Below are 20800 nucleotides of genomic sequence, written 5' to 3' on the forward strand. Positions count from 1 at the left end.
ATGGTTATCAATCACAGCCACAAAGTCATGGGTGACTCTGTGGGGACTTAACACTTCATTTATTCCCCTCCATCTCCTCAAGTCTCTTCATCACTTAGTGTTCTAATTGTTTCCATTCCAAATTTGATCGCGGGTCTTTAGGTCTCCCACAGCCATAATACTCATTAATTAAATACTCAACGACCAGAGAGAGAAGGTTATACATACAGTGTGTAATTTCCCCCGCTCACTGTCTCTTTTGTAGTCTCAAATTGCTTGCATTTACTGTATATCAATGTCCGACTGACAGACACCACTTGCCATTCTCATGTTTCATCTAGCGTATCAAGATAAGTGGTGCTACACTTTAAACTCTGTCCCAATGTAAAATGAGAGGTGAATACATCGGATCTCTTCACTCAGAAGCCATGGTGATTAAAAGGGGAGATATGCCACTAATAAGCGAACGAAGGACCAGTATCACAGAGCCAGGAGTTTTAGTTATTAGTGCAAAACCTGGTCGCTTCATCTTGCCTACTTAATGCTAAGAAGTGCATACTCTGTGAAAAAGTGGAAAAATATGGGAGTTAATGAGATCCCAGGAGACTGAAGAACTTTACAAAGATGTCTGGCAAGGCCTGGTACATTCCACCAGACCTCAAGAAACAATATCATAAAACTTCAATATGAGAACTGCTTAATTGTTGCCACGGTCATTTTACATTGTGCTTTAATCCTTGAGAGAGAGAGAGAGAGAGAGAGAGAGAAAGAGAGAGAGAGTGTGTGTGTGTGTGTGTGTGTGTGTGTGTGTGTGTGTGTGTGTGTGTGTGTGTGTGTGTGTGTGTGTGTGTGTGTGTGTGTGTGTGTGTGTGTGTGTGTGTGTGCATGTGCAGCTACTCTGCTGGAGAAATAATGATCAATTTAACTTAATGCAACGCAGCAGAGGGTGAAAGCATAACATGGAGAAACGTTGCCATGCACTGTTCTTTTCTCAAATGGAATCCAGTAGAAACAGGCATCTACAGAGCCAAGCCAAATGGCAATTAAAAAGAGCTTCAGATTCAAGAAATTATACGATTGGAGAAAAAAAAACGAGCGAAAACACACGCCATGTGTGGCCACATGCTGCTGGTCCCTCAGATCCCAGCTTTGTCAGGAGCTACAGAAGTAAACTAAAGGGAATGACTGGAGAAATAAAAAAAGAAAACAAAAAGACTAAAAATGGAAACCAGGTCACCCACACAGGCAGCATAGGGAGCCGGAGAGTAGAGTCACAGTTCTACGAGAGCACTGTTTGACTTTGGTATTTACGTCTGTGTTCGATAGAGAACAGAGGATTCTTTCGAGAGATAGCAACACACATGGTAATATAAGCATTCTGAATGACGCCGACTTACCAAACTGAAACTGTTCATTGTCCATTAGTCGAATGGATGCTGGTGCACACCTCTGAAAATAAATAAGAGTTATTTATTTATAAAAAAATAAATTTAAAAAAACACTGATTAAAATACCTTGATAAAATATCATGATACAGTACATAATGATAAATAATGCAGCAACATGAACAGATAATTATAGATGAGGTTGGCCCCAACTCCTGAGGGTATGGACCTGAACACCCCAGGCTCCACGGTCGATACTTTAATTGTGAGCTCTGCGCTCGGCTCAAACAAGCCGTTTCTGTAAGGTGTAATGAGCCGAGCTGCACAAATCATATATGCATGTAGTCATCAATAACGTTGCATCAGCACTACACACAGGCAGAGTGAGCAGAGGCCAGCTATTCTCGATTGCCTTTAACATTTAAAAATACATTCCTTCCTATAATTGGGGATCTGCCAATCGTACCCTAACCACTGCACTCAGTACAGCATTGATCTGCACAGTCAATACCTGGATAGATACACTGGGATACTGTACTTATTGTATTGACATGCTGCTACTGACACCTACTTTTTGTTTTGAAGAGATGTTGGACTATTGTAGTCAGAATGTTCATGACTTTTAATCAGAAGATTTTTAAAATAAATGTCAATGTTGTTGAAAATCAGTGACACACTCGCTAGTCAAGCCAAAACATTGCAATTCAACGGATTCGGTGAGTAATCCCCCACTACTCTACACTAACTAGGTAGTAGTGGGGATTACTCACCGAATCCATTGCATTTGCAATATTTTGGCTTGACTAGCGAGCGTGTCATTGATTTTCAACATCTGGTTCACATTTGCTGTCACATATACAATATACATACATACATACAGGTCTTTGGAAAAAAACAAGACACATAAGAAAACACATGCTACATATTAGAATGCACAATGTTACCCTTAAAAGGATGTTACCTGTTTGGCAACCTCTCGTAGACAGGCCACTCCCTGCTCAAAGTTTGGAAACACCACTGACCCGTACTTCTGGTACTCTGGGACCGGGCGGATCTTCATTGTTACCTCGGTGACCAAACCGAGAGTTCCTGCGGAAAAACACACAATATAGCAGAGGAGATGAGTTCCTACTACCCTTTAATACCACTGCAGTGAGTTTAGAGAATATGGCACTAAATATAAACATGGTCAACATTGGTTAGGTTTGTCCCTTTAATAACACTCAGAATAATAGTGTTAGTACATGAGTTCAGGTTTAGGGTTTTGGCTGGTGACCTCCTGCTTCTCTTCACCTCTGGTGATCTGGTTTCATACTGCTCACAGGGGATCGAATGAGATTTATCGACTTAAGAGTATGAGAAAATAAAACAGGTCCATATCAAAGGGAAGGACCGGGCTAATGTCAAGATGACATGAACATTACACACGGGCTCCCAGCAGGCTTCCTGACCCCAGAAAGGACCAACTGTGTCTGCTGTTTTAGGTTTCATGTCCCATGTCCAATTATCTGCTCAGAGGAACTATGTCTGTAATGAATGTTCTTTATCACTGAAAGATCTGGGGTTTCTAAGCATTCTGCAACAACAGATATTTTCTAAAAAGGAACTCAACTTAACTAAAGAGTTTGGTTCAGAGAGCAGACACACGGTTGTCAAAAGCCAAAGTGTTCAATGTGAAACTACTTGTGTAACTACAGCGGGTGAGCAAAAATGAACTTAAGCACTGCCGCTCCTAAGCATGTCTTTAAATCAAATGTATTCTTATTCATATAAATATTTATATTTTGTATTGGTATTCTATATAAGGCCATAATACACCACAGGATTATAAAGCATCTGCTTCAAACAAGATGTTGTAGAGAAATATGACAATTAGAATGTTCTGCTTTTATTTGCATGGTAATGGTCATAACTATGCAATAAACGGCAATGAATCAGTTGCCAGTATCCCCATCTCAGTATGGAGAAACTAGCTCAATAAAATCAGAACTGTGCCGAGGATTCTAATGAAGCTTTTATCTTAACGAGATCACAATAAATAGTGATAACCTCTGCCATTAAAAATCCTTCATAATTCTGCCACCAGTTCATAATTCTCAGTAAAGATAGCTCGGTGTGTGAGCTTTCCTTAGCATCTGACATGTCTGTAATTACTACTTCCATTAAAGAACACAGATGTCTTGCGAACAGCTTTGTGGATGTTTATGAATGATGTTTCATTACAGAAAATAACAACCGTGATGAGATATCGTCAGGTTATAGCAGAACCATATACTGTAACCTTACTTTCTCCTGGCCAATTTTCACTCTGAATTGAATATATATTTTAAAAAAACGTTTTGTTACATTTTAATATATCATAGAATAATCACCATTTGCATAAATCCTCAAATATATACTTAAATGTATACATTTGTACCTTGTGCAATGTCACATGCATTAATCTGGTAACAAAGGCATTTCCCATGTAGGTGATGTATAGACTCCACCAAGGCAGTTCCATTAGAGACCTTCACAGCTGTTAATGAGCCCTTTAACTGTGACACTACATGCCACATGCTGCTCTCTAGTGGCCCAACCGAGAACATGTGACTCCATTACACCTCAACAAACACCCCCGGCCCCTCTCAGGGGCCTCGCCCCCACGCTGTAGAGGTACCACGCAGCAGCCAGCCAGCCAGCCAGCCAGCCAGCGAGAGAGAGAGAGAGAGCGAGAGAGAGAGAGAGAGAGAGCGAGAGAGAGAGAGAGAGAGAGAGAGAGAGAGAGAGAGCGAGAGAGAGAGAGAGAGAGACAGAATGGGTGAGACCAGCAACAGTGCTCACAGCAATGTCAATGAACATCACTTCTCAGGGGGAGAGCATATTGTGCGTGAGAGAGAAACGTGCATGAGCCATTTTTGACTGCTACCCTGTCTGTGAACGCAACCTCCCTCCAAACAGGGTTATTTAGAGGAGATGTCCGTTCTGAGCAGCCACCGTGCGTGCGTAGTCCCTACATACACTCTGTTAAACAAAGAGACTGTGGGGGGGGGGAAAGCAAAACACTTTCCTGCCAAAAAACGTCCATGAACACCCTGATGTAGAATGGCACGAGGCTGCTAGGCCACCCACTTTCACTGGCAGTTTCACATTGCATTAACTCCGCACACAACATACGATTAGCGTTGGCCCGCTACACACACCTGCATAGCATTCGCCATGGCTGAGAGGGCCTTTGAGAGAGAAACTGATTATTATTGATTATTCCAATTATTCCCTTTATGCTGCTTTGTTTTTTTTTTGTTTTAGTTTTTTTCAGAGGAGGGGAAATACTTTGTATTCAAGCCTACTTCAAGGTCATTGAGATTAGGGAGACCCCGGGACACTGTGCAGTGAATAAAAAAGACTAAAGAGGGGGTTTGCAGTTGTTTTTAATGAAATGGAAGCTTTCCACTTAACATGCAGAGAGCATTGTGTGAGTTTCAGTGCAGCGCTCTGCCTAACGTCAGGCTGTGGAGGGGTGGGGGGTGATATTCTAATGAGGCTGAGGGGAGGTGTGACCTCCTAGCTCCAGCAGCAGGCCCCCCCCCCAGGAGCCCCACACACTGACGGAGACGCTAGCCAAGGTGGTCCTGTCTTCTTCTACGCAGGCTCCAGCTCCATGGGAAGGCCTACGGGCTCCACTAGCACCTAACAATAGCCTGGAAATAACATCCATCTCTCTTCGCCACTTCATCGGTGAACGACTTTGAGAATGACCTCTAGATGTTGAGTATACTGACTGTATAGTCTGTGGGAAAATTCCAAACTCTCTGAATTTAAAGGTCATTTAAAAAAGAGATTTGATTTGACTACATTAAATATCTAGTTAGGCTCTCGTTCGCAGATGTGCATTAAGTATCCACTGAAAACCCATTCTAATGAGTACAAATGGAGATTGCTCTACAGCGATCCCAGTGTAGTCAGTGAGCAGATTGCTGTGCTTTGTTGGGCGACTAGCGAGTTTGTACCCACAGCTGTTTAACACTGCGGTGCCAGGAGTCCCTGGCCCCCGTCATTATGTGGGGGGGACCTGGCATATGGCAGTATTCTCACTGGGCTTTCACAAGGACAGGGCGCCACGTGACAGAGGAGGCAGGGATGTCACACACAGGCCTCCGAACTAACATTCCTCATAGGTAGAGCTGTTACTCAACCCTGGTTACTGTTAACCTGACCAGCAACATGAGAAACCCCCCTGATGCTACACTGGTGCTATCACTCTCACACACGCAACACGCACGCATGTAAACATGTTGTGGTTAATTATTATTTCCACAAGCAGGGGCACAGGAAATCCCTATATCCCCCCCAATGACCCCCCTAAAGCACACACACACACACACACACTTCTGTCATGGTGCGGTCACGAGACAAGAGAAGGAACAGAGCATAGTGAGTCTTACCCTCAGAGCCCAGGATGAAGTGGTGAATATCTGGGCCAGTGGACATACGAGGACCCTGGCAACCCTTCTCGATCACCCCTCGAGGGGTAACCATCTTTATGTGGACCACCTGTACAATGGAAAAACAAGACAAGATGTTTAGATGTTTATGTCAATAACCATGATTTCACAAATAGGGGCAACAGAGAGCAGGGGTAGTTCACAAATTCAAGACCATTATGCTGTCAAACATTACCATATCTTAACCAAAAGCAGGTCTCTTTTTTTACATTAGAATAATTACAGGTTTAGAGGTTCAAAACACTCAATCATCATGCGGAAACATGTGAAACAGTGTAAGGTCATGGAAACGGCCACAGGAAATGTGAATTACTAATGATTACTCGAGAGTAACCTTTTGCCCTTTCCCCACTGTGTAGGCCAGTCAGAGCAGGCCTGGTGAGGGAGAGGAGGGCAGGGTACGTACCAGGTCCTCAATGTTGCCATAGACGTTTTTCTTCATGCCTGATGCTCTCGTGGCCACCCAGCCGCCCAGGGAGCTGAACTCCATAGAGTCAGGCTCATGGCCCGTACAGTAGCCACTCTGGTTGAGCTGGAACAAGAAAAACACACTCAGACAATCTATTTGTATTCATAAGCATGCATACACTGGTAAATAAAAATCTGCCATTGTGTAAAATGTGCTAAGAAACCAAATAGCGCGAGGCGTCGAGCGTAAAAACTAATTCCTGCTCGGTAGTTGGATTCAAGCGTCGACTTGTTAGGCTTTAATGTTTACACTTCGGGCTTTATGACATCATACATTTTTTACAACAGCCTAAAATAAACCGACCGCGGAAAAAAATAAAGTTGAGGAAAAAACAGATGAGCGTCTTGGCTGTGGGCTGCCCCCGGCTCCAGGCTCCATGTGCTGGGCCACGGCGGCCATGCCTACCCTGCTCTAACGGCGGCTCTCGTCCAGGTGACGTGGGCAAAAGGCAGGCCTCGTTTTATTTCAGCGCTCCCCCGACATGCAGCTTTTAACGCTGAGCCATCTGCTCCGTCAAAATGGCCCCGTCTATATGCCGAGGTAGCGTCTGTTTGAGATTCAGCCCACGCATTCCTCCACATCAAACACCAGCTCCTTCTCAATTTTTCTGAATTAGCTTGATGGTGCCATCTGCTCATGGCCCGAGCCTCAGTCTCTACCCTTCAGTGCTCCGCTGTGAAACTCTTCTCCAGTCAGACATGCCTAGCATCTGATCTCTGCACTGTAAACCACACAACCAGGGTGTATCGACATGGCTGCCTATAGGTGAACAGTTCTGTAGGATACAGCCTATCCGTGCCTGCATCTTAATGACATATGCTAATTTTAGGGGATATGGGTATAAAAAATGGATTAGTAATTTGATCTTTGATGAATCCGAGGCACTTACTAATCTCTCCAAGTCCTGACCGATGATGCCAGCTTCGACACGGGCAGTTAAATTCTTCTCGTCGATCCACAATATACGGTTCTGTGGGAAACAAAAAACAAGACACACAACTTTATAAACTTTCACCGCTTACATTGTTTGTACCACTAGAACAAGCATAACATAAAATCCCTTCAGATGGTTTAAGAGCTTATGAAAAGCAGGCACTGTGTCCAAGCATCTGATACAGGTTAGCGGGAGAGGATTGTGATTAAAATGCAGCTGTGTTGACAGCGCATACTCATAGCTGTCTTCACTGTATTCTAAAACTGCCCCCCCCCCCCCTTCCCCCCCCCCCCCAGTACGCACGCATTAATTCTGTGATGACCACAACATTTAACATGACTAAGGCTAAGCACCTCGATTGTTTGTCTGAAATGCGGGGAGCAGTTCAGTAGCATCCCCCTACAAGCGAGACACACACACACACACACACACACATGTGGCTTGAGAACTGGGCCGTGGGGAGGACAGTGGTAGATGGATTCCAAAAGGTTAACCTCCTTTTAACATTCAATCCCACAAATCCCCCTCTGGTTTAAGCCTCCGGGCTGGAGTCCTGGCCCACCACAGCTTGAGCTCCTCTCACACCTGCCATCAATCATTCTCCTGAGGTCATAAAGAGTCTACTGCTGTCAAAACCCAGCCTTTCATGTGCCTTGCTCAGCCCTGCATGCCCTGTGACCCTCGACACAGCGCACTGGTCACTGGTATTTATGTCACCTACTGAAGTGACTGGTTCCACTAGCGGTGTCCACACCGCCCATATATCACATCTGCAGAGACCTGTCCCACAGGGCCGTACAGTACTGGTACAACCGGTACTATTCTCTATTGAATTGAACTATTCTTAACATTGTTGGGTTTGGGTTTCCCTGTAAGATCTAAGGACAGCTTAACATATAGGGCTACAGGATTCTCCCAAAGCCAGGTAGTGATAAAGTGAGTTTCAAACAAGTAGATAAGGCTGCTTTAATGTGGATAGGACCAATACTGATTTATGGTTGGCAAAATTCACAGACAATCGATGTCTCCCCCAATATATGCCATTGCTACTGCGAATGAGGCAGAAATCAATATCTCAATAATGACCTGAAATGGTCTCAATCGATAAATAGGGTTAGACAAACTTTATCAAAGCGGTAAATTCTGCTCTCTTCACAAGAGTTAGCAAACCTGCGTCGTGCAGGAGCCAAGCTGCTTGTGACAAAAGTGAGTTAGTTACTCTGAAATTCATGGATCACTTTTTGCGATCACTTTCACAGAGAAAAAATATTTAGGCTATTAGGCTACTATCGTATGAACTCTATTGATATAAGATGCCTTTACTTCAAACACAAATTTCACCAACAGGCATCACAACATATTTCACAACATATTTGCAACATATTTCACAACATATTTGCAAAGCCAAATTATTTGGTTACAAATGCTACTGGCCATCAACATAGGTTACACAACTCTAGTTCCCATATTGATATAGGCCAAGTGTGTATTCTGCATAACAGACTTCATCCACAAAATATTATTCCCAAATGTGTAAGGCTGTATGTATGCCTACTGAATTAGGCTACACACCCAGCTTTCCACCCTATTATGACACGTTTACTGATAAATCAGCATCACCTCAAACCTCCTAAACAATCTCTATGGTACGAATTTCTGTAAAAGGCCAATATCGGCCAATAGACATCGGTGCTCCGATACATCTGTCGGTCTCTAGATAGAACCGAGATGATTGGTTCCTAGGGTAGCAGCCTTTGGAGCATTGAGTCTGTAGTGACCATCTCCTATCCTGTTTGCAGGACTAAGCTCTAAGTGCATCTATATATACTACCAGTTGATCTATACTATGCAAGACCCAACAATGTACAAAGTAATTAGCTTTGTACAATTAGTAATTAGTAAAAAAATAAAAATAATATTAAAACAGTTGCAGGGTTTTACTTCCTACATTTTGGGTGAGCCATAAAAGTGAGACAAAGTGCTGAGTAGAGCAGATCTTTGGATGCATGCTGTGGCTCAGGGTGTAGGTTTTAATGACAGCTCTGGATTTATTGTGGGCCCCATCTCCCAGCTCTGTGATTACCCACCATCTGGGAGGTATCCAGGGAGACGATGGAGCGGGTCTCCTCAGCGGGGCACTCTAGGCCGCTGGACACACTGGTTCCTCCTGGGGGAGAGAGAGAGAGAGAGAGAGATGGGAGGGGGAGGAGAGGGATATGGTGCCCATGCTCCTCAACTCATTCCTTGTGTGGACTGGCAGGGCCCTCATTCCACCCACCCCACCATCAGTACAGACAAAACAAACACACAGGATACAAACACACACAAACACAATGTTGATCTCGTGACATGACATGTGGCTTAACAAATCCTGGAGAGTAAGCCTGACTAACTATGTTGTGGCATATCCAAAACATCACCCAACACCTAGAGCTAGACTGTCAGAAACTGGGTTCGCAGCAGTCAAGATACTCACCCCCGTATGGTATCAAACAAACATTGTGCTTGCATGCCAGCTCCACGATTTTCACTACATCGCTATGACAGTCTGTGAACACAAAGGATAGGATAACGATACTTAGACAGCGTCACACAGACACAACATCCATACATGTCATTATCCACCACAGCCATAAATTAGTGTTACCACCATAATAAGAGTACTCATGTGGCAAAGGAAATAAGCAATGGCACATAAAGCATGGGCCTAGGGAAGACAATAAACATTCATATGGCCTAGGCCATTAGGGCAGAGAGACAGGGATAGGCAGGGGGGCTTCCAGGGAAAGATGGCTCTGATTTGCCTGGGGGCATTTCTTGAGATGGAGTCAGAGAGCATGAAGCCCAGGTCTCACGGGTGGGATGTGGGGATCAATACAGAGAAGGTCCTGTGGCCAATCACTGCTCCCACGTCCACTCACCCTGGGCTGCTGAGAGAGGGGAGAGAGCAGCAACATCCACCTACATGGATCTGCTTCGCTGGGCTCAGGCTCCCTTCGGCCAATGAGAAATGCCTCCATTCTAACACATTCCGCCATCCAATTAAAGATAGGGCTTTGGCGTGGGGATTTACAGTTCAAGAGACTAACCCTCCACTTAAAATATACAACCCATACTAAAGTAACTACCCTGGAATTCTCATGTAAGATCACAAAGGCTGAAGCCTACAGTATAGGGAGGTGAGATTTTGCAGGGAGATTCGGAGAGTTGAAAATCGGGGAATCATCCTATTTAAATGCTGGTATAGGAGCTGGGTGATTTGATGCCCATTTGGGAGCCTGCTAATCAAGTTTAAGCCACCAGTCAACACTCATTTGCATGATAAAATAGTGCCAGCCATAACTGCATAGAACCAATCTCAGGATCATAATTCATGAGGGTACAGTGCTGGGCCAGGCCGTGGAGTATTGGTTGTCAAACTCCCTCCCCCTGACGCTTCTTATTAAGCCTCTGCTCATACATATTAATATCCCTATGCCTCTGCAGAGATTAACCCTTTAAATCACCTAAGCCAGGAGGGAGCGAAGCTATGCAATGTGGGAGAGAGAGGGGGGAGGGGGGGGGGGGGGGGGGTTGACTATTAAAAACAGTGATGACACTGAACTCACTTGGCCACACCACCATATCGGGAACGCGTCCGAATCTCCCCTCTCGGAGGGCAAAGATCTCATGTAGGCAATGACCTGCGAATAAATACAATTACATTGTGATCATGCTATCAGATCCATGCTGCTGTTAATCTACTTCATACAGAAACATGGCTTGGAGGAATCAAAACACTGCGTTCATGAATATCTTCACAAAGCCAATAGTCACAATGATGTCATTCATTCTGTGTGAGACCCCCTCAGTCTTTCCCATCATGCCTCACCGTGGGCACGGTACACCCTATCCTCTGCTTCATGGGAGAAAGGGACGCCTGTAGCCTTCAGCTCCTCTGTGAAGGCGTCGTTCAGATTGGCTGGCTGCACGGCACCAGCATTAAGAACAGGCTGGAACAAAGGGATGGGAGGAGGAGCCATTAACCGACTGCTGCTGTCACCGTAATTCAAATGAACAAAGACATGGGACTGAATGTGAATCCTTACTGTCGCTGGGGTTTTATGCTGCATACTGGCTCCGAAGGTGCCTTCAAACCAGTCCTTCAAACTGGGCATGACAGTCCCACTTAGTCTGTACCTGGACATGACACAAAAAGTGGACAAGTTACCCAACAAGGTAACAAGGCCTACAAAATGTAAACGACAGACGTATGCCCTCAGACCTAATGTGTTATGCTGTGAGCCGCATTATAACAATCCTATCACTGTGTGTCATTGGTATGGAGCATGCGTTTTGAGTGGAACGAGGTTATTCGGCGAGCCCAGAGACAGCGCTGTCCGTGCCATCGCCGTCGCACCAGCCGCTGTATAATTGAGCTGCTGGCACAGCTAAGGCCTGCCCATCAGGGGACTGTAGTTTGCCTTTTTCCAACAGAGCATGAAACACGCTCCTTAATGAAAACGCCTCTGTCACAGGGAGCTCAGAGGAGGATGAGGAGAAATCTCTCTCTCTTTGATTTTCATTCCTCCATCTCCCCAGCCTCGCATACGTAGCCCAGGAAACATTCAGCTGAGAAGGCGGTAGGTGCAGATACAGTTAATACAACTTAGCTTATAAAGGGAAACCATTTGCTGTGCAACATCCTGTACAATTCGACCCATTACTCAAACCAAGTTCCATAAAGCCAGGTCCCTTTGGTTTAGAGTCTGACAGGCAAAGCTCTGTTCTTAAGCCATATATCACAATTACAAAAACACAAGGCCCATCGCTGCCTCTGCTTCCATCGTGTGAGACTAAGATAAAGGTGTAACGCAGAAAATGAAGGCGTGCCAAATAAAAAAAGCTATCCATTCTGTTGCCAGGGTATATTGAAGCGGCACTCAGTCACTAGAGAGAGTGGAGACAATAGGCTATGCTTCTCTTCACCCAGAGATTCAAACAAATCATTTCCTAGAGACCACCACCAGTCAGCATATTTCTAAATTGTTATAGACCACACATTCAACCATCATCCCCTGAGAAATGTTGTCATTAACACAAACAATAGGTGCTACTTATCTGTGGTTGAATGGGAAGCACAAACATGGTCTCCAAGAAAGACAGTCAAGGTTTCAGACAGTTGATAGAGTAGTACTTTGACCTTTTCAGATGAGAGTGCAGATACCTGCCACTAGATGGCACTCGCATCACACTCTCAGCAAGGTGGACTAGGAGGGGGAGATTTGAGATAGTATGCTACTATCCAGAAAGATAATTGAATTATTACAAATGGATACCTTTACTACTAGTTGAAATATCATCATGTATTAAGAAAATCCATGACATTATATAGGCTAGTAGTATTCCAAATTCATTGTATCTAAGAAAGTAAAAAGTCAATTTGGGAATAAAGAAAACCTTGACTGTGTACCCCAATATGTGGAACCATGACTCTGATTCATAAATTGATGAGAATAAAGCATCTTTGTTGTAGCAGAGTGATACTTAGGAACAGGAGCATACTGTACCTTTTGCCTGTGAATTCTGCTTGACCTTTCTTGTTGAAGAGGAATTTGGAATCACTGTACCCCCAGCCATTCCACTTCATTATATCCTGTCTAGAGAAAAGACAGTTTTTTTGAGTTTCATTTTGTTACAATAGCAGATTCATAGGATCATGTGGTAGGATACAACTGTGTGCAATAATGCTGTCTGAGGTCAAAACAAGACACAAGATAAACTTCTCAAGGTAGCAAGACACAAATATCTTGGGGCACGGACATGGCAAAATTGTGAACACTTCAATCTTCTTATTTGATATCTTGTTGCACCACACTTTATTTGGTCTATTTGGTAATGGGAGAATGTTCCAGTTTCAGTCGTTCAATGTGCTTTCCACATCATGGCTTATCTATCAGTTGGCAAATGTGCAGTCTAGGAGGCTGCAATGAGTCACACCCATTCCCTGATAGGCAGGCGACCAGCTGTGTACGGCACGCAAGCAGGCAACCACAAGCCTGTTTCCATGGTAACACTAGGAAAGCAAACTTTACAACAAGAGTTATGAACAGAAAACAGGGAGTTGCTCTCATGTGAATTTCCCATTCAACAACATGACATATGAGTCATGACAATAAACAAAGGTGTATTCAGCAATGGCCATATTCCAATAAAAAATATATTTGTATATGTCAGGATGGTACTGTATCTATCAACTTAAATACTGTATCTATCTAAAAAGGGATCTATAAGTACTATAAGCCTACATTCAAATGTGAGCTGGAATTTTATCATCTTAATCTTAGTGTTCCTAGTACTGTAAACTCTTCTACAAGTTATGTGCTTCACCTGTGTTAAATCACTGCAGTCCTAAGGGAATGCTTTTTCAGAAATCAGTAGGCCTATAAGTTATAATACGTCACGATTCTAGATTTCACCAGCCATTAACAGAAATGGGCCAGTACTTCTAGAACGGGACCATAAGTCATGCTGCTGCATATGTGATGGGACACTAACGGAGTGGAGTTAAAACTGATGAATGCCTGCCAAACAGAAGGTGTAAATTATGAGAGGAAAGGAGACAGCGACAGTCTTTATGCCACTGTGTGCTGTCCTGTCATAGCCTTGCCACTGAGCACTGACACAACACACCTTGCCGCATCAACAAGCAAGCAAATATGGCTGTCAAAAGGTTCAATAATTTATTGTGCAAATTAAGCTAAATTGATGCTCTGAGAGCTGGGTGACCAATCTATCAAGTCAGAGACGATAAATATTACACAAAGCACACGTTGCATGAGATAATACCGATAACTAACATAATGGTTAATAGAATGTCTTATTAAAAGTCAAAGACAGCCTAACTTGGTTGCTGCACTCAAATCATTTAAACAGTGAGAAGCAAAAGGCTATGGGCCCACATAGATCATTATCTATGGAAATTGGAAAACCAAAGTCAGTCAACATGAAAATCAAGCTTGATCCAATTTAAACCATCAAACTCAAAAATGCAAGAATGGTAGCATAACTGATACTATCCAGTGCCAAGAGGCACTGTCATGCCAAAATCTCAGCAACATTCGGTATCTTTAAATAACAGATAACTCTACAAGTACATATGAAGTGCCATATCGCTGAGCAAAATTGTCAATATTCTTGTTGTGGAACCGTGGAAGAAAAAACATTTCCTAATATTGTGAAATATGTCAGACTGACACAAAAACTGTTATTGATAGATAGAAATAACCTAAGATTGGGCCTATTTGTTTGTTGTTTGTTTGTTTGGAAATGCAACTACTTTGTGTAATAAAGGTCATTGCGTTAAACATGTCTGACACTAGATGTCACTACAGCATGTGGGTGAAAGGAGAACAGGCGACTCCCCTCATAAGGAGTTGGAAGTCAGACCACCACGGGTCTTAGCCAATCAGATCCAAGTTTGAAGCAGAAACTTTTGACCCGCTCAACTTTATCCATACTTATTCATATTATGGTCTGTTGATGAAACAATGGCATGGAATGGGTGGACCCTGTCTAGACAGTAACAAGAATATGATCATGAATATATCATTATGATTTAGGTCTACAATTTATTTCTATTAAAACATTTTGGTCTGGTACTATTGTTATTGTTGGCCACTTGCAACAGATACTTGATATAGACCAATTAACAAGTCAATGGGCATATTGCAGCGTTACAGTTATATCGTGACGTTAGAATTATAAGGTTCTATCTCCATTTTTGTCAAAATTGAGTTTTTTGCATAATCTGATCCATTAGGTGTTTATGAATGCCTGTGTGGTGTTATTTTTAAAATGTTGACATTTTTGAGTTAGTAATTCATAAAATACAAAGGTTCCATCTCACAAAACATAATGGAATGTAAAAACTTTGACGCTCAATATCTCTGAACTTCCCTAAACGGAGATAGAACCTTCTCATTCTAAGCTCACGATATGTATAGCTACCAAACTACATAGACGGAACTTGTGCAGAAACTACCTGGCCACTATAGCGGTCTGGAGCCATCATCATACTGAATCGTTGACTCTGATTCGGTAGAGAATGAACAATTCTGCGCTCAATGTCAATTTCAACAACAGGGATTTTTTTGAAATAACATCTGACAACCAACCAACGCATTTTTCTAGCTGACATCGTTAGGGGGACAGATTTGAGCGGTGACTTCTCTGTCCCGCCGCACCCACTGACTCCCAACAATGAATGAACACTTTGTTTCAGGCACTACCGCACAAGTTGCTCCCATGAAAACACTAACAGAGATCTCTAAATAGAACAACATCATACCCATTTGTAATAAACATCAGTATAGCAAAGCAATGTTTTGATTACTAATAATGCATGCTGTTTTTAACTATATGAATTATGATAGTGTCTTCTCTTGGCTATAGCATTTATGCTCTCCATCCATCTCTCTTACCTCCTCCTCGGCACAGTATTTGTATGATTCGCGACATCTGAACTGGTCGTTTCTGCTTTGCAATCTGTTGCAATAACCCCCGATTCGCCGTCCACATTTGTCTGTAAATGACCGGTGATTATCCTCAATCTTTGCTGTGCAATTCGTCTCCTCCCGGAGCTGTTGCTGTTTGACGCCATGCTGCTTCCGTGTTTGTGCAGCAGGGAGAGGCTCAGCTGTCAGAGGTCAGCCCAGAGAGAGTAGGATGTGAGGTATGTATTGCAACCGATTCCCATCATGCATTGCTTGAAATATCATATTTCATATTTAATATGTATCAGATTTTTCATGACACTGTTCAGATTGGCTACATTGACTCACTGTATCATTGTTGTTACATTGTTGCAATACGAATGAGGCTACAGTAACAGTAACACATGTTGTGATTCAATGTAATGTAATGCTCCTAGTTTTGAGGCTATCATTCTAATATATATATATTTATTTAGCACATATTGCAAGAGCTTGGAGAACTATACTATTTGAAAATGAAAAGTTTGAAGTATTGCATCAGACATGTCAGATAAATTAAGTGCTAAGGGCTGCTAATCAAATGCAGGAATGAGGTTTTGGGTAAATAACAACTTAAAAACTATTTTATAAAACAGTTTCATAGTCATGCCTTAGTGATCTTATTGTAAAATATATATATATAATCTAATGTCATGGCTGACAAATATAATATGTTGCTCTGGTATGTCGGCATATATCTGATCACTTATAAAGCAAGACAAACAACTTATATGTTTTTGAAATAGCTGTTTACACATACCACAAAAGATACAACACAGGAAATATATCACAAAATGCTTACAGCCAAATTGTAATTGACAATCCAATCAATGTCTGCTGCCACAGATTTAATGCTTTATATGAATAAACAATTCAATACCCATTCACACACAAGATAGCACAATGATGGCATTGTGCTAAAAAAAATAATGAATATAGCAAAACACTGTCTTAGTAGTGATATTGATTAATGAATTGATTTATGGGTTTTATGTTAATGCATGACCCGTGTGTGGTAATGTCTGCAATGATAACCACTACATTACCCTAAGCAGTGAAACGCAGATTTTATCTTTTCAACCTGTCTGTTTACCTTTCTATTTCACCTCCACTGAGTCACATGACCAAGTGAAAGTGGGGCATGGCTGAAGTTTCCATATGGCTGACTGTGAGTGTTTTTTTTTTTTTTTTTTTTTTTTTTAAGTTTAACAATCTACCATGACATTCTGGTCCTCCATTTTTTTTTCATTCATAGTCATTTCACTCCTACCAACAGTTGTATTGCCTGTGTACCCTCATATTACTATTCATAAACATTATACTAGTATTACAGATAGATGAAAAGTCATGAGGCAAGTCATTGCTGATAGATCGAGTTTTATTTGCAGAAGAAAAAAACATGTGAGAGAAAGATTGAAATACTTGAAATGCCATGTTGTGGAATATTGTCCCAATGTCCAGATGTTATGTCTGTTTCCCTCCGGCCAGAGCATTAACTCCCAAAACAAAGTTCTGTAATGCACTGACTGCAAACGATTAGAGTCTAAGTGTATCACAGAACTTTACTTGGAAAGCCACAGTGCCACATAGGCTGCTCCTTTGTGTCAACCATTTTCACAACTCCTTCACCTGTAACATATTACAAGAGAGTGAAATACAAGTATGTTTCCTATGCGCTTACTTGATTAACACTTGACATCATAGAATACATTTAACTGCGTGTGGGTTGAGTTTGCACTGTCAATATTGAGATCTGAAAGAAAACCTACTAACATTCAAAGCCATATAGCATAATGTGACTGAATCAAATACAGATGACTGCTTCAGAAAAAGTGCCTTACAGTACATGGAACTTAGAGGAGTAGGCAAATACCTCTCTGGGCCTGTTAAAACAACACAGAAGTGTTTAAATGTGAATGAGGTACCTGCTGTTGGAAACTTGGATTGATTCTAACATTCTATCACCAGATCCCCACCACAATGCTTTCATCATTAAATAATATACAATAACTGACTGAACTTTTCATGAGCATTTACTTTCCAGTTCAACCTGGACTATCTTCAAGGTTGTAAAGTTAACAATTAGGGCAGTTGATATGGAGAACAGCTGACGTGTCTATAGTCACCACATTTGGAATCACACGTTTCTCTATGATGAACGTTTCACTCAAGGGATTCATGCATTTATTATGCAACTTTATACTTGTTACTATACTTGAGTTTTAAAGAGAATTTTCAATCTAGCGAATAGAAATTAAGAACATCTAACACATATCTGATTAAACAATGAAATGATAAACATTCAACAGCATCAGTAGTATATGTACAATAAAGTTATGAGGCTAAAGTATTTTAACTACTAAGTCAATTGTCAAGAAGTTTCAAAGTGCAAAATCAAATAGTGCATTATGTTATGATTCGATCAACAAATGATGCCATAAGCTTAAGTCTACGATTCTCAATATGAGAAACAGTAATAAGAACCAAAAAGAAGTGTTAACTTACTAATCATACTGTACCTGGTAGAAGTGGGAGCAGTTAAAAGGGGCCAGAGCTCTGCAATCCAGCACGAGGGCAAATAGATCATAAAATGCAAACCCCAGGACGCTATCTGAAAACATTGCAGTACTAACTACACCAGAAGACACAGAGAGAGTTTTCAATACTTAATTTTGCGTTTGGTGTCCTTCTTTGGACCTGCTGTACACTGTTAGTGAGGTGCCTTCACGCCGCGTTTACCTCTTCGTCTCCCAGCCCCTGTGCAGTACAAGTCTGCAGCTGGAAGAATGTCGACGTGGAGCTGCCAAACGTGAGCGCGTATTCGTGAGCGCGCTTGAAAAAAAAAGAAAAAAAACTTTCCTTATAGTGTAAATTTCAGACAGCGGGACAGTGGGCTGCACTGTAAGGTGAGTTAGAACTCGAGGTAGAGTGAGGTTATTTACATATATGTGTCAGAGCGCGTGGTTATAAAGCCCATCTCATTAACAGGTCATCTTTCAAACACTGCTTAATTGCATCTGCATCCCAACCTTACTTACACCCAGGTGTCAGAATTTTAGACACGTTGAGGGGGCTACCAAGGACCTATTGTGTTCTCAGCGACAGGTTTCACAATACCTTTGTTTTTATGTATAAAGATCCAATTGAATGGACTAATGGTGGTCGACACTATTCATTCACCCACTCCTCTTACAAGAAATATAATATCAGGCTAATGTTCATTATGCATATAATTGTTTGTAAATTTGCAAGAAATAAAGTACCATTGACCTATTACAGTAAGCTATACTACTGGTCTAGTGTAGAATGTGTCAATGATTGTCATGCTATAGCAATTTCAACCCTTCTCGGTGTAGTATCCCCTTCACAGGAGCAACTTTAGATCTATAGCCAAAAAGTAGATGATGTGGCTCTAGATAAGGTGCAGTGGCCTGGGGCATGCTGTAGGCCTGCTGTGCTGAAGTAGACCTTTATCTAAAAACCAGAAGGGGTCGCTATGTAATAGACCAACTTTCAGAATCACATAGGCTAAAGGGCTCTGCACACAGCGTGCGATTTCTGTTGCGCGTCAACGTTCCATTTTGAAGTTTGAATGGAAGTCTATGAGAACATCGCATTTACCCACACACGGCCCCGATTTTAATCGCACGGCGAACATTCGATTCCATTCATTTTGAATGGGACAAAGCACACGGCGTGCGAGTTTTGTCGCACTGTCAAATGAATGGAATCGAATGTTCGCCGTGCGATTAAAATCGGGGCCGTGTGTGGGTAAATGCGATGTTCTCATAGACTTCCATTCAAACTTCAAAATGGAACGTTGACGCGCAACAGAAATCGCACGCTGTGTGCAGAGCCCTTAAGGGACAGCCTACATGAAGCCAAGCTATATTTGTCCCTGTAGTGTAGTTGCCAATGAGTGAATGAATGCAAAAACAACACCAAAAACAAAACAAAACATCATGCTGGTAATTTGAGCACTATTTACCTAAACACATCTACTTCACAGCATTAGTTTGAATTGTAATGAAATGATCAGTGCATAATATTCTCCACATAGGCTCATACACTTTGTAAGTTATAGGTCTGACTATAGCTTACAAGATTTATGAGTGAATTTTAGTCGTTAAAAGTTATACAATTAGGTTATAGTAAAAAGCCTTCTAGTATAAACATTGCCCCTTCTAATCTAATAATGATGCTGGTTGCGTAACAAATTCCTTGTTTATGTTGTAGCAAGGAACCACACAGCCATGTTCACCCCAATAGGACATTGAGGGGGACGATCCCAGCGCAGTTCGCAGAGCGCATGACTGGCTGGTCCTCCATAGTTCTCTGCATACCTGTCAACCCTCCCGTTTTTCCCGGGATTCTCCCGTATTTTACCTTTCTTTCCCTCTGTGCTCCCGTTTAAATATTTTCCCGTAAATCTCCCGTATTTTTAACCTATAATAAAATATAATTTAACACTTAATTGTTAGACGTTAGACGCATGCGCACAATCGCTATATCCATGTCAGAGTTGACTTTTCTCTTGGGCTGCGTTCGTAATCTTGCTCTGAGAGTGCCGGAACGCACACTAGGTGCAACGTCATAAAGGGACCAAGTCATTTGATTGGACAAGAGGCATTCCATGAGTGGTGATCAGATTTTCAGAGCGTGTTTACGAACGCAGCCTCGGTTATCTCCGTTTTGAAATGATCGCTGGTAGCTTTGCGCCGCTCTTTTCCCATTGACATCACGGTGTCATGTAATGTATAAATAAATGTGCTGAATTTAGATGCCCTTTTGTGTTTTCATGCAGGGATGTTCAAAGTATTTTACTTTCAACCAGGTATCTGATTCTGACCACCTGTAGTCACTTACTTAATGTAGGAACTACTTCATTATTGTTGCACTGAAGCAGGTGGTTGATTGACAGTGTATAGCTTTGTCTAAATGTAAGGGGTCTCCTATGGTTGTCTAGTGGTGATGTTAGGATTGACTGTGTGTACAGTCTAAATGTAAGGGGTATGGTTTGTGGATGGTGGGGGGGG

The 20800-nt window shown here is 42.2% G+C and overlaps 1 protein-coding gene across 1 annotated transcript in view; it reads right to left on the reverse strand.

Moving 5' to 3' along the window:
- Window positions 1-15907, reverse strand: part of agps (alkylglycerone phosphate synthase) — a 30560-nt gene extending 14653 nt beyond the window's left edge. Inside the window, exons 1-12 of the mRNA XM_080535850.1 lie at window positions 15714-15907; window positions 12801-12890; window positions 11340-11430; window positions 11123-11243; window positions 10860-10934; window positions 9728-9799; window positions 9339-9418; window positions 7207-7287; window positions 6255-6380; window positions 5789-5897; window positions 2326-2453; window positions 1377-1428 (exon numbers count right to left, since the gene is read on the reverse strand). Of these exons, the coding sequence (XP_080391976.1) occupies window positions 1377-1428; window positions 2326-2453; window positions 5789-5897; window positions 6255-6380; window positions 7207-7287; window positions 9339-9418; window positions 9728-9799; window positions 10860-10934; window positions 11123-11243; window positions 11340-11430; window positions 12801-12890; window positions 15714-15892 (1204 nt within the window). The 5' untranslated portion in view covers window positions 15893-15907. The remainder of the gene's footprint in view (window positions 1-1376; window positions 1429-2325; window positions 2454-5788; window positions 5898-6254; window positions 6381-7206; window positions 7288-9338; window positions 9419-9727; window positions 9800-10859; window positions 10935-11122; window positions 11244-11339; window positions 11431-12800; window positions 12891-15713) is intronic.
- Window positions 15908-20800: the final 4893 nt, after the last annotated feature.

This window comes from Nansenia antarctica (assembly GCF_963989245.1).
Source record: "Nansenia antarctica genome assembly, chromosome: 7".
NCBI lineage: Eukaryota > Metazoa > Chordata > Actinopteri > Argentiniformes > Microstomatidae > Nansenia > Nansenia antarctica.